The sequence below is a fragment of the Rhineura floridana genome, chromosome 19 (assembly GCF_030035675.1).
Source record: "Rhineura floridana isolate rRhiFlo1 chromosome 19, rRhiFlo1.hap2, whole genome shotgun sequence".
Lineage (NCBI taxonomy): Eukaryota > Metazoa > Chordata > Lepidosauria > Squamata > Rhineuridae > Rhineura > Rhineura floridana.
In genome coordinates, this window is record NC_084498.1 from 25,294,825 (window position 1) to 25,308,232 (window position 13,408).

The 13,408-nt window shown below is 46.9% G+C and overlaps 1 protein-coding gene across 6 annotated transcripts in view; it reads right to left on the bottom strand.

The window, feature by feature from the left end:
• NF2 (NF2, moesin-ezrin-radixin like (MERLIN) tumor suppressor) overlaps window positions 1–13,408 on the bottom strand; it is an 80,037-nt gene that overhangs the window by 35,708 nt on the left and 30,921 nt on the right. For all 6 annotated transcript variants that reach the window (XM_061602441.1, XM_061602440.1, XM_061602442.1 and 3 more), the window contains exons 11-14: window positions 12,959–13,072; window positions 8,429–8,551; window positions 6,610–6,827; window positions 2,439–2,544 (exon numbers count right to left, since the gene is read on the bottom strand). In XM_061602441.1, the coding sequence (XP_061458425.1) occupies window positions 2,439–2,544; window positions 6,610–6,827; window positions 8,429–8,551; window positions 12,959–13,072 (561 nt within the window). The remainder of the gene's footprint in view (window positions 1–2,438; window positions 2,545–6,609; window positions 6,828–8,428; window positions 8,552–12,958; window positions 13,073–13,408) is intronic.

A 13,408-nucleotide genomic window follows, 5' to 3' on the forward strand; every position in this document is an offset into this window, starting at 1 on the left:
GTAACCAGCCCCAGTTAGTACTCTGGCTGCAGCTCTTTGTACCAATTTAAGTTTCCGAAAAGTCTTCAAAGGCAGCCCCACGTAGAGCGCGTTACAGTAGTCTAAGCGGGATGTGACCAAGGCATGCATCACCCTGGTCAGATCAGGCAGGTCCAGGAATAGCCTTTCCTGGCTTCCTGCATCCCATGCCCTACTGTTTCTCCTCATCCTTCCCACATTCACAAGATCGCACTCCGTGGAATTGTCATATTGTGGACTTTAAACTGCGACTATTTACATGCGACTGTGGATCTTACAGCTTTTCAAACGTTTTTTAAAGATTTATCTTCGTGTTGTTTTATGCTGTAAGCCGCCCTGGGCTCCCTTTTTGGAGGAAGGCCGGGGTGCAAGTGTGATTTAGAAGCAGATTCACACCATACATTGAAAGCACATCCAATGCACATTCAAAGCACACGCTCCTTGCAAGAATCCTGGGAATTGTAGTTTGTTAAGGGTGCTGGGATTCTTGCAGCTCTGCGAGCCAAAAATCACAGTTCCCAGGATTCTTTGTGGGAAGTCATGTGCATTGGATGTGCTTTAAATGCATGGTGGGGATCCGACCTAAATGAATGAAAAATAAAACAAAATGACCAACTGTTGATCCAAATTTACCTTTATGTCTACGTTGTCCCCCAGCTCAATTGCACTGGGGCGGGGGCAGGGAGAGAGACACCTTATTGGTCTGGTGCGCCAGATCTTTAATCTCCCCCTTCCTCCATGGGCCAACTTTGACAGGTGGGGGACCTTCAGACATCGTAATGATGTCTGGTGACTGGTAAGTCGACCCACGAAGATGGGGGAAGAGGTCTGTTTTGTCATGTTCTTTAGCACCCAGCAGGATTTAACCCTCCACTCATCAGCTGATGTGTAGGGGGGGTTAAAACCTGCTGCTTTGACTGTGAAGGATCTGGCAGGCATAGCCAATGCAGAATTGAACCCCAACCAGCCGCCAATGTCACCCACCCATCAGTGACACCAGCTGACTGACAGGTGGGCGAGGTTGTGGGGAAATGGACACATTGGGCCAAATTGGGCCCCCTAGCTGGCCATGAGTGGCCCATGGGCTGGCAGGACCCCATCCCTGAATTATACCATTTGGGAAGGCTCACCATCTTTACCTCACAAACCCCGTTTAACTCACACGCAAAACTTTCCTTTTATCTCATCCTTAAGTTGCCCTCTCCCTTTTTTGACCTTCAGCTTTCAGGACAGGGACGAGCTCTGCGCCATTGTGCTCTTTGCTTCTCTGCTCCCAAGCCCCGGGGTGGCGCTTGCTGAAGCAAAACAGAAGAAAACAGGATGCCGGAACTGCGGAGGGGAACGTGTTGGCTCAGTGCCGCTCCGTAAGGCCAAGTTCTGCCGGTTAATAAACGCGACCGTTTAACAAAAGCACAGCATTTTGTTCCTCGTGAAAGTCCCTCACCCTTTCAGTTTAATTGGAGGACTTGTTGTTTTTCTACTGCAGGTGATGATGACAAAGGGATTAAAGGAGTCAGCCACCTGCTGAAAACTCCAGGAACAGATGCCTAAATTGCACAAGCTCCAAACAGACTGATTATGCTCACCAAACACACAGCAGGTAATCTTAGAGAAGCTCCTGCGATTAGGAAAAAGCCACAGTTGCCAGCCTTTTTTTTTTTAAAGGAAGGTTTTCATAGCCATTGCTTTTAGAAATTCAGAAGGTGAATCCCTGATCGTCAAAGCTTTCATTTTGAAAGGAAAAGTTTCTAGACCTCATGGTTACAGAAAATTGGAGCAACAAGTGTTGACGTTTCTGCTAAATGCTTCCTAACTGAGCCTAGCACACGGGGGCATGGGGGGTGGCTCCTTGGTAGAGCATCTGGTTTGCAGGCAGAAGATCCAGGCTCAATTCCTGGCATCTCCAGGTAGAACTGGTAATGATGCCTGCCTGAAACCCTGCAGATTGGCTACCAGACTGAGCTACATGAACCAGTGATCTGACCCCTTTGGTATAAGGCAGCTTCCTCTGTGCCTGTGACAAGCTCAGAGGCAGAGCATCTGCTTTGCATGCAATCCCCAACATCTCCAGGTAGGACTAGGAATGTCCCTTGCCTTAAACCCTAGAGAACCACTGCCGGTCAGTGTAGGCATTACTGAGCTACATGGAACAATGGCCTCTCAGTATAAGGTAGCCTCCTATATTCCCTAGCTCTGCAAGTGGATTTCTCCCAGATTCTTTAAAAATAAGAATCCTCTCCATCTATGAAAATCGTATACAAAGCAGGCAAAGGAACAGCACTGTCTAATGTGCATGATCAAAATGCTGGGTTCAGGGCTTGGGATTGCAGAGCTCGGAGGCTTTCGAGCAGATTGCAGGGGGCGAGTATCATGGAGTCGTTGAGGAGAAGTGTATTCTTAAGTGCAAAAAGTCTTCTTACCGTGTAGGATGACTTGCTGGTTATTTCCAGAAGCTTCTGTTTGGCTCTCCGCTCAGAGTCACGGGCTTCCTGCAGGTCCTGCTTGAGCTGATCAGCTTCCTTTGCCCTGCATGCCGCAACACGAAAGAGGAGGTGAAAGGCCAAACCTAGACCATGATGGAGCACATCCAACACTCTACCCCAACCTTCACCAACATGGTGATGTCTTTCTGGTATCCTCTAGACGTTTTGGACTCCAGCTCCCATCAGCCCCAGCCAGCAAGCCCATTTTGGACTCCAACTCCCATCAGCCCAGCCAGCACGGCCATTTTGAACTACAACTCCCATCAGACCAAGCCAGCTTGCTGGGAGTTGCAGTTTTTTATTTATTTATTTTATTTATTTATTAAATTTATTAGTTGCCCATCTGGCTGGTTGTCCAGCCACTCTGGGCGACGTACAAGATAAAAAAAAAATACATTAAAACGTTAAAATTTAAAACCATAACAGTAAAAACCTAACCCACCCCAAAAGCCTGCCTGAAGAGCCAGGTCTTCAAGGCCCGGCGGAAGCTCATCATAGAAGGGGCATGGCGGAGATCATTTGGGAGAGAGTTCCACAGGGTGGTGGCCACTATTGAAAAAGCCCTCTCCCTAGTCCTCACCAGTCTCGCTGTTTTAACCGGTGGGATCGAGAGAAGGTCTTCTGAGGCTGATCTTGTTGAGCGGCATCCCTGACGATGCTGGAGGCGCTCCAGATAGACTGGGCTAAAACTGTATAGGGTTTTAAAGGTCAAGACCAACATCTTGAATTGGGCCCGGTAAACAACCGGTAGCCAGCGCAACTCCTTCAGCACTGGAGTGATGTGATCTTGCCAGCGGCTGCCTTTAATCACACGAGCAGTTCAAAATGGCCAAGCTGGCTGGGGCTGATGACAGTCAGCATGCAAACCATCTGGAGGGCACCAGCATGGCAAAGGCTGCTCTACCCACTATGCCAACTTTTGCATCTCTCCTTCCCAAAATGGAAGGAAATGGCAGCACTTCATCATTCTTGACTGTTGTCCAGGGAAGAAGATAAAAGTAATACATAAAATAGTAACATAAAAAGGTGGTGGGCCAGAAAATAGGTTTTTAAATGTAGTCCAGGGCAGGTTTTTTATAACACTTGAATTTATTGAAAAAGAATAGATTTAGCAAGTATGACATCACATAAAAAAGGACTACCTCAATCAAAATATCTGATTATGAAACAATGACAATATATAGTACTACACCAGTCGATTATCAAGTGACTAACAATGAAAATTAAAATTTAAGCTTAAAAATTAAACTGATGTCTAATACATAAATCAAAGTACTCTTAAGAGCATAAGGACAGATATTATCTTGACTTTTCCCTAACCAGTATACAATTAAAAAAGACCATTTTTTGACAAGGTTACCATAGGGTTGGTGGCCCTCTCTTACCCATATCATGTCAGTTAACTATACCACAGATACTAAGTCCCACACTTTTATTAACCGTTGGCAAACAAGGGAGGTGGTGTGCTCTCCAACACTGGAGGCATTCAAGAGGCAGCTGGACAGCCACCTGTTGGGGATGCTGGATTCCTGCATTGAGCAGGGGGTTGGACTAGATGACCTTATAGGCCCCTTCCAATTCTACGATTCTATGATTTTATCCAGTTATTTGCAATTGTTATCCGAGCAGCACTTAGGACATACAAGTTGTTTTTCATCTCCTGGAGTAGAAGTTTCTGCCTTCTAAATCAGGTGTGGGGAACCTTTGGCCCTCCAGATATTGCTGGACTACAGCTCCCATCATCCCTGGCCACTGGCCATGCTGGCTGCAGGAGTTGTAGTTCAGCAACATCCGGAGGACCAGAGGTTCCCCCTGCCTGTTCTAAATGCTATTATGGGTAGTCTGGTTTGCCCGTCTAAAAAACAGTACTTAATTACACGGTTTCAAGAACTAGGGCATACCCCACGCACTCTGAAACTTCCCGAGGAGAAAGGGATGGGAAAAGAGAAGAGAGAAAATAAGTAAAGCAGCTTTTCTGAGCAATAGCCGGTATGGAGGATTTTGGCAAGCAAGGTGCAGAACGGAGGAGGAGGTTGCCAACCGTGAGAAGGCAGAGGGCCAAACACAAGAAGAGGAGGGGGGAGAAGTAATTGTTCAGAATGAAATCAGTGCTGCTGTTAATTTACCCACTAATGAATGCCATTTGTGAATAAAAGCCCTTGGTAGCACAAGCCCTCGTATGCCCAAAGGATCGTGAGCACGGAGGCCTGGCGCAGAAGAAGAGCCTCGTGATTAGTCGGGAGGGGAAGGAGAGGTCTGGAGCTGGAGACACTGGGACGGGGGTGGGGGGAGGAGTAATGAATTCAGTTGAATATCTAGAGGCCAAAAACTTAATTAATGGCATCCGAATGCTTCGGAGAATACAGCACTGAGTGTCTTGAGCAGCGGAAGAATCAGTCAGTGCCCAAAACCTCAGAGTTTGTCTGGACGGGTTCCTTGCACAGCTAAAGTGCGGGGAGAATGAGTGATGGGGGGGATGGAACAGAGGAATCTGTTTTATAATGAGTCAGACCATAAGACCTTCTAGCTCAGTACTGTCTACACTGACTGGCAGCATTCTTCAGGGTTTCAGGCAAGTGGACATTCCCAGCCCTACCTGGCGATGCCCTTGGGGATTGAACTGGGACCTTCTGCATGCAAGGCAGATGCTCAGCCACTGAGCAACGGCCCTTCCCTAAGGATGGGGAAAGACTGGATAGCGACAAGTTATCCCAAGGAAATTAAGGGCTCCCTCTGTACTGGAGCCAGTGTGGTGTAGTGGTTAGAGTGCTGGACTGCGATCTGGGAGACCAGGGTTCGAATGCCCACACAGCCATGAAGCTCACTGGGTGACCTTGGGCCAGTCACTGCCTCTCAGCCCCAGAGGAAGGCAATGGTACACCCCCTCTGAATACCGCTTACCATGAAAACCCCATTCGTAGGGTCGCCATAAGTCAGGATCGACTTGAAGGCAGTCCGCTTCCATTTCATTTTTCTCTGCACTGAACTAGCTATAAACTTATTGCACTTTGTATAGTGCTTCAAAGCACTCTGTGTACAGTACCTCATTAATCCAAACCACCACCCTGTAAGACAGGCCAGGATCGTTATTTTAATTTATATCTTGTTACGGTTTATACATTTTTGAATACAGGCTTAACAGTACACAACTCTTTCTCTAAAAAGAAAAAAAACATTCAAAAGAATAAAAACTAAAACAATCTCAGCATTAATCAACCTCCAGCTTTGATAATAAGAGAGCTTATTTACTTTTGCTCTCTGGATTGCAAGGGGCCCGCCTCAACGACGCCAGAGGCAGGTTTAAATTAACAAGGACTTTTATCATTCTAGAGGGAGACTCTCTCTTGGTGGAACCTGAAATCCGCTTCACATGGGGTGGTGGCAGATGTCTGATCAACTTGGGGCACAGGCAGAGATGGTGGGTGCCCGTTTTGAGACTGGTGGGGCGGGAGGCAGGGACCCCAAACCCTAAGTGGAGCCACAGCCAATGGCAGCCAGAGCCAATTAACACTAGTTTTCTTCCCATCATCCTCCCTTCTGAGTTCTACAAGGGCAACACTAAGGAAGTGGAGGAAGCTGGCAGCCAAGGCCACCCCCTTGGACTGGTTGTAAGTGGGAAGGTAGGAGGGGGTGGGCTGGCTGAAGGCAGACTGAGGTTGGTGGGGCAGTGCCCTTTGAGCCCTAGTGGGTCAGCCTCTACTGAGCACAGGCCCGTAACCCAATGTGCATAACATTTACATATGATCATTTATATGTAGAGATGCAACTTTAGGCTGACTTTCAAAGAAACAGGGGCGGGGAGGGAGCCAAACTCTGGCTCTTGCTGTCATAATGGCCCACGGAGGTTTCAGGAGATCAGGATTCAGCCCACTGGCTGGATGCAGTTCCCCACCCCTGGCCGAGAAAAGCCAATGGTCTGACTCAGCTTCCCACGTTCAAAATAATGGGCAATCTAGCGATTAAACTATTCCTGGATAAAAAAGCCCAGGAGACACATCCTCAGATGGTAGAGTGCCACCACCCCCACACACTATCATCAGTGTATTTGTATGCCATATTCCCAGAGAAACGGTCCCTGAAGTCGGGCACATTTTCTTCCCCGTCTTACCTCCGTTCGGACTCCTCCGCCATCTTCAGCGCCAGCATCTCTGCCTCCAGCACCTTTTGCTCCATCAGCCGTTTCTCTTCCTCAGTCCGGATGGCCGTAGCTTTGATCCGCTGCATCTCCTGCTCCGCTTCGGCTGCCTTCTGAGCCAGGAGCTTCGCTTCTTCTTCTGTGATCTGAGCTTTTTCAGCCAACAAGTCTGCTGTTTCTTCAGATCTCATCTGGGCAACAAGGAGGAGGGAGAATTTACGTGCAGCGAGTTTTCACGCAGCAGCAATTCACCACTGGTCCAACGCCGCCGCGTTATGCGGTCAAAAGCCTTCCTGCAACAGACTCTGGTGAAGGCTATACCACTTCACCTTCAGGCTCAGGGGACTGAATGGCCCACCATGAAGAAAAGGGGAAAAAAACCGACACATGGAAAACTAGCCATGGCTCGGTGGTGGAACATTTGCTTTGCAGACAGCAGGTCCCGGGTTCAAACCCTGGCATCTCCAGGTAGGGCTGGGAGAGGCCCCTGTCTGAAACCCTGGAGAGCTGCTGCCAATCCGTGTAGACAATACTGAGCATGATGGATCAAAGGTCTCACTCAATATAAAGCAGTACCTTATCTAAATTGCTTGCAAAAATGTGTGCAATAGGGAAAATTGCATACAAAAATGTATATATTAGGAGAAAAAAATGGAAATGGACTGCCTTCAAGTTGATCCCGACTTATGGCTACCCTATGAATAGGGTTTTCATGGTAAGCGGTATTCAGAGGGGGTTTACCATTGCCTCCCTCTGAGGCTAGTCCTCCCCAGCTGGCTAAGGCCTGCTCAGCTTGCCACAGCTGCCCAAGCCAGCCCCTTCCTTGTCCACAACTGCCAGGTGGGGGGCAACTGGGCTCCTCGGGACTATGCAGCTGGCCCACGGCTGCACAGGTGGCAGGGGAAGGAACCCCTGAGCCACTCCCTGTGGGGGTGATCTTTAGCTGGCCCTTGACACTCAGGAGCCACGAGCGGGGATTTGAACTCACAGACTCTGGACTCCTAGCCAGGCTCTCCTCCCCACTGTGCTATACCAATGGACTGCCTTCAAGTCAATTCCGACTTACGGCGACCCTGTGAATAGGGTTTTCATGGTAAGCGGTATTCAGAGGTGGTTTTACCATTGCCTTCCTCTGAGGCTGAGAGGCAGTGACTGGCCCGAGGCCACCCAGCACCTTAACGACACTGGCTCTCTTGTGCTATACCAAATGCACACTAAAATGCTGGTAAATTTTAGGGGAAGGGCCATAGCTCAGGGGCTCAGCATCTGCTTTGCAGGCAGGAAGGCCCCAGTTCAATCCATGGCATCTCTAGGAAGGGCTGGTAGTGTCTTCTGTCTGAAAACCCTGGGCATTCCCAGCCCTATCTAGAGATGCCATGGATTGAACCAGGGCCCTCTTGTATGCAAAGCAGATGTTATACTACTAAGCCATGGCCTTTTCCCATAGGAAGCTGCCTTAAACTGTGTCAGATCACTGGTCCATCTAGCTCAGTATTATCTACACCGACTGGCAGCAACAGTTCTCCAGGGTTTCAGGCAGGGGACATTCCCAGCCCTCCCTGGCAATCCCAGGGATTGAACCTGGAACCTGAACCTCCTGCATGCAAAGCGGATGCTCTGCCACTGGGCTAGCAAGCTTAACATTGCCAGTTTGAAAACTGGAGAACGGAGTATCCACTCTGACTGGTAAAATCAGCCTGTCTGTTGAGGGAATCTCATTTCTACCATGCGTATCGTGTTAATGGGACTATGCCACCACATTGAGTGACAATCAGCTCCTGAAGAGACCTACCAAGGCTTCATTTGCCATCGTTGCCTCTTCCTTTAACTGCAACAGCCGCCTCTCCAAGTCGTCCCTGGTCCGCTCTGCCTCTTCTCTCATCTGTTTCTCGCGAGCTAAACGCTGGCGTTCCATCTGGGGGGGAGGTGGCGGGATGGGGAAGAGGGGAAGGCAGAAAATAATTCATAAGCATTAAAAGCAACTGATGCATGCAGATGATGTGCATTCTGCACTGAAGAGAAATCCAATTTATTAGGATGGTGCTAGCGACAGAATTCATGGATTCACTTGGCACAGTCAATTCTGCTTCCATGATCCAGATTTGCAAAATAACGCGTATGTTTTGTTAAAGAGCAGGGAGTTTTCAAGGCAAGGAGTCTGCCACCAGGCTGCTGGTGGTAGGGGCAGCAGCCACCTTGGCAGAGGCCGTTTTGAGGGTTCTCAGTGGAAGTCCAACCCTGTGCACCCTCTTGACTTCACTCAACAATAACACCTTACATTCTAGCTCTTTGTTATCATTGCAAAGTTTCAATCCATTTTTGTTCCCTCCAGGTGAGCAATATCACTGACCTCTACCGGCCGTGTCATAGGCTTGTATCCAGCTCAGAGCAGACCCATTGGAAATTAACGGACTTAGGTTATTTATTAACCTATAAAGCCTTTTAAGTTGAGACCTATCCCAGTCTGCATCTGTGTTGGAATTGCTTTTTAATATGTTCTTAAACTTTCTTTTTTAAAATGTTTTTAATCATGGAAGATGTTCTGATAGCTTTTTTAAAGTAGCTTTTTGAAGATGTTTTGTTTTAATGTGTTTTAAAGTTTGTTTTTATGATGTTTTAATGTTTTTAGTGCTTTTGTTTGCTGCCCAGGGCTCCTGCTGGGAGGAAGGGCAGGAAATAAATCTAATAATAATAATAATAATAATAATAATAATAATAATAATAATAATAATAAATATTTACATCCCGCTCTTCCTCCCAAAGGAAGCCCAGGGCGGCAAATGACAAGCGACAGAACACCAAAAAACATATTTAAAAAAACAACTTTTTTTTTTAAAAAAAACATTTTTAGTTTTATGTTAGAAATAAAGTTGACTGTTTGGAATTCAACGTTGTCTCTGAAGAAATTAATGAAGATTTTGGTGGTAAAGTTATCAATGTCTTGGATAATTTTCTGGACTGGAATGATGTGATGGAGTTTGACATAGAAAAAATCTATGGAGTTGGCTACAGATATGTGACAGTGGAGAAACTCTTAAGAGATGAGCCACTGCATTTTGTAAAAAAGAAGAACAGAGATATGACTTTGCAGCAATACTTCAGTAATATATTCAGAATTCTTGACTGGAATGATGTGATGTGGGGCCTGACATGGAAAAAATTTATGGAATTAACTACAAATATGTGACAGAGTAGAGATGCACTCAGAACAGAGATGTGACTTTACAACAATATTTCAACAACATATTCAGAATTGATGGCAAAGACGTATTTGTGATGGGGGAAATTCCCATCAGACTCTTGTTATATGACTATGGCTATGACAGCAAGATCATCATGGGATACTGATAATGGATGAATGGATACTGAAACCACTGGATTTAACAGGACTATTGAAGATGGAAGATGGAATTAATATTGAAAATGGAAGAATGGCTATGGAAATTATTGGATTTAACAGATTTGACGAGATGGATTAATCGATATGTTTATTTGGACTATGGTTATGACAACAAGATTATTATGGGATACTGATAATGGAAGAATGGCTACTGAAATTACTGGACTTAACAGGATTATTGAAGATGGAAGATGGAGTTAATATAGATAATGGAAGAATGGCTATTGAAATTATTGGGCCTAACAGATTTGAATCAGATGGATTAAGCGACATGTTTATTTGGAGAAAAATTGAAAGATATATCTTTCAAGAAATTGAAACCTCTCTTTGACTTTTTGTGGAAAGAATAAAATAATGTTTATGAGATTTGATGATTAATTAAGATAATTACTGGAGGAAAGTGATTTTATAATATAATTTTAGAGATAGGATTGTTATATATTCTAGACCTATAACTGATCTGCGACAAATCGGAAGTCGACATTTTATTTTGTTGTTTCATTGTTTTTGTTTTTGTTTTTGTTTGTCTTTGAAAATTTGAATAAAAAATTAATGATAAAAAAAAAACATTTTTAAACCAACGCATCTTTTAAACATGTAAAAAACAATTCCAACACAGATGCATACCGGAATAAAACCTAAGGAATCAGGCAGTCCTTTTAGGCATTCTGGACCCACGTTGTTAAGGGCCTTTGAAATTAATAGTACAAGAACCTTGACCCTTGCCAGGCAGCATACGGGCAGCCAGTGCAAGCTGGAGTTATGGGCTGGCGGTAGTCTGTCCCCGTTGGCAATCTAGCTGCAGCATTTTGCCCTGGCTGAAGCCTCCAGACCAGGCCGAAAGGTGGCCCCACATAGAAAAAAGGATATTTTCAGCTAGTCCATAAAAAGTCTTTACAAACTAAGTGACACAGCTTAAGACAAGGACTTCTCCTCCCCCGCTAACTCAGGAGAAGAGGCGTCAGAGAATTCCAACAGAAATGGAATTGAATGCAGAAATTGACAGTGTTTATTTATTTGTTTCATGTCCAGAACAAAAATCAATCCAGCAAATACGGTCAGTATTCGCTGTTGCTGTTGCTTTCAGTCCGCAAACGGCACCTGACCGATTATTTTTCTTCTCCCATTTGCATTGTGTTTCCTTTGCATTTAAAAGGGATGGAATAATGTAACAACAGCATAATTTGCGACTTTGTGTTGCCACAGCAGACAGCGAGAGAATAACGCCATTTTTGCCAGAAGAGGACCTGCAGCGGAACAGAAACAGAGCTGGGTGCGATGAATACAAGGCAGAATGAAAATCGATGCCTTCCTGTATCCCTAGTCAGGAAGCAGCCCTCATGTCCCATGGGACCCACTCGATTTTTACTGCTCAAGTTGAACTGTGCGAAGGTCTTGGACTCAGCAAATCCAGAGCGATTATCACTGCCCATGTGGGCACTTAGCTCTTAAGCCAGAGCTGCAGCATCACTGACCTGGACAAATCCACAAGAAGAGTCCTCTTAACCTAACACTTTCCCCATGAGTTGAGCACATCTCTTGGCCCAGTAATGCACTCTGCTGCCGCCTTGCAGTTTACCCAGAAGTGGCTATCTATATTCCAAGCAGCACTACACAGATTAGCTGTGTGGGTTTCAGTGAGTAGAAAAGGTCTACAAGCAGAAAACAATGATTCATACAATCCAATTTGCTGATATGTGCTCATTGGCTCCATGCTGCGGCCTGCAATGTGCTGCGTTTGCTGGCTGGGCTGACCCGCAGAGGATGAAGGAGGCCAGGCTCAAAATTAGCATGCAGGCGGCACGCAGCGGCAGGTCGGCGTGCATTCCATCACCATCTAATTAGGACGCCGGAGTGCATGGCTCTCCCTCCCAGGCCCCGTCTTAACTGGAGCCAACCTCCCCAAAACATAGCAAGCATACCAATGCCACAAGCAAAAACTAGGATTACAGATTTGGGGAGACAGAATAGATGGCAAAGAACAGACAGGAGCATTTAAAGAGAGCCAGTGTGGCATAGTGGTCGGAGTGTCAGACTAGAACCTGGGAGAGCAAGGTTCGAATCCCCACTTGGCCATGAAGCTCGCTGGGTGTCCTTGGGCCAGTTGCAGGCCCTCAGCCTAAGCTACCTTGCAGGGTTGTTGTGAGGATACAATGGAGAGCCAGGAGAGCCATATACACCACTTTGAGTTTCTTGGAGGAAAGATGGGATATAAATGTAGTAAAATAAAATGCAATAAAATATTCTAAATCCAGGGGTAGATACCCTTTTTTCGCCCTCAGCCAACCCTCCCAAGGGGGGCGCACGCCAGCAGTGGATGCAGCCAAAAGTGGTACTCTCAAAAGCACACATACACACACACGACAAGCACACAAGAAAGCACACATCCCTCCTCTGTCTCCTCAACTGAACTGCACAGATCTGATAGGGGTAGGGGGTATTGCTCCCTTTCCACTCATCGAATAATCAGTCTGATGACTGGGGAAGGGACAATCTGCGCCCCCATGAGGGACGACATCCCAGCACAAGAGCCGACAGTCCTTAGTGAATTCTGCAAAAGTCCAAAAACTCAGAAATGCATGTTCTGTAACCCGTTAGCACAAGGATTTCCATTTGCACAACAGGACCTCCCCCCGAGTGTGCCCTGCGCCCTCCCCAGAGGGCTAGAGAAAACCCTAGAACAGATTGGGGGGGCGGAGGAGGAGGGGGGAAATTCCATAGCGGAAGCAGAAATCCTTGTTTCAGAAGATGCATTTCTGAGTTTTTGCACATCTGCAGAATCCACCAAGGACTATCGGCTGTGCTGGGATGTCGCACGGTCACGGCAATGCTGAGGTTGTAGCGCTTTCCTCTGGGAACCTGGCTCAACAATTCAAGATGTCAAGACTCTGACAAAAACACCCAGCCCCTTCTCTCACTCACCTGTTTCCTGGCCTTCTCTTCCCGGGCCTGGGCTTTCATCTGTTGGACTTCCAGGGAGTCTGCTTTCCTCCTCCTCATGAACAGGTCATGGTTCCCGATGCACAGCTGAAGGATCTGCTCCGGCCAAGGAGAAGAGGAAGAGGGCTGGCAAGCTTTCGTTCAACTCCACAGCGCCTTTGTGCAGGGCCCTTTTTGCCCCATTGGTCGCCCAGAACAGCAAGGCAACCCCGCCACGTGGAGAAGGTCCGTGCCACCGCTGCCGCAAATTGTGTCAAGGGGTGGCATGGAGATCCACTCCCAGTGGCTGCCACATGGCACCTGCAATGACTGAGCCAGTCTCACAGTCCCACGGAAGCAGCCATATGCCAAGTCGGACCACTCGTCCCCTCCAGCTCAGTACTGGTTACGTCAGGGAAGATGTGAAGCTGTGATCCAGGGATTGGGCGACCT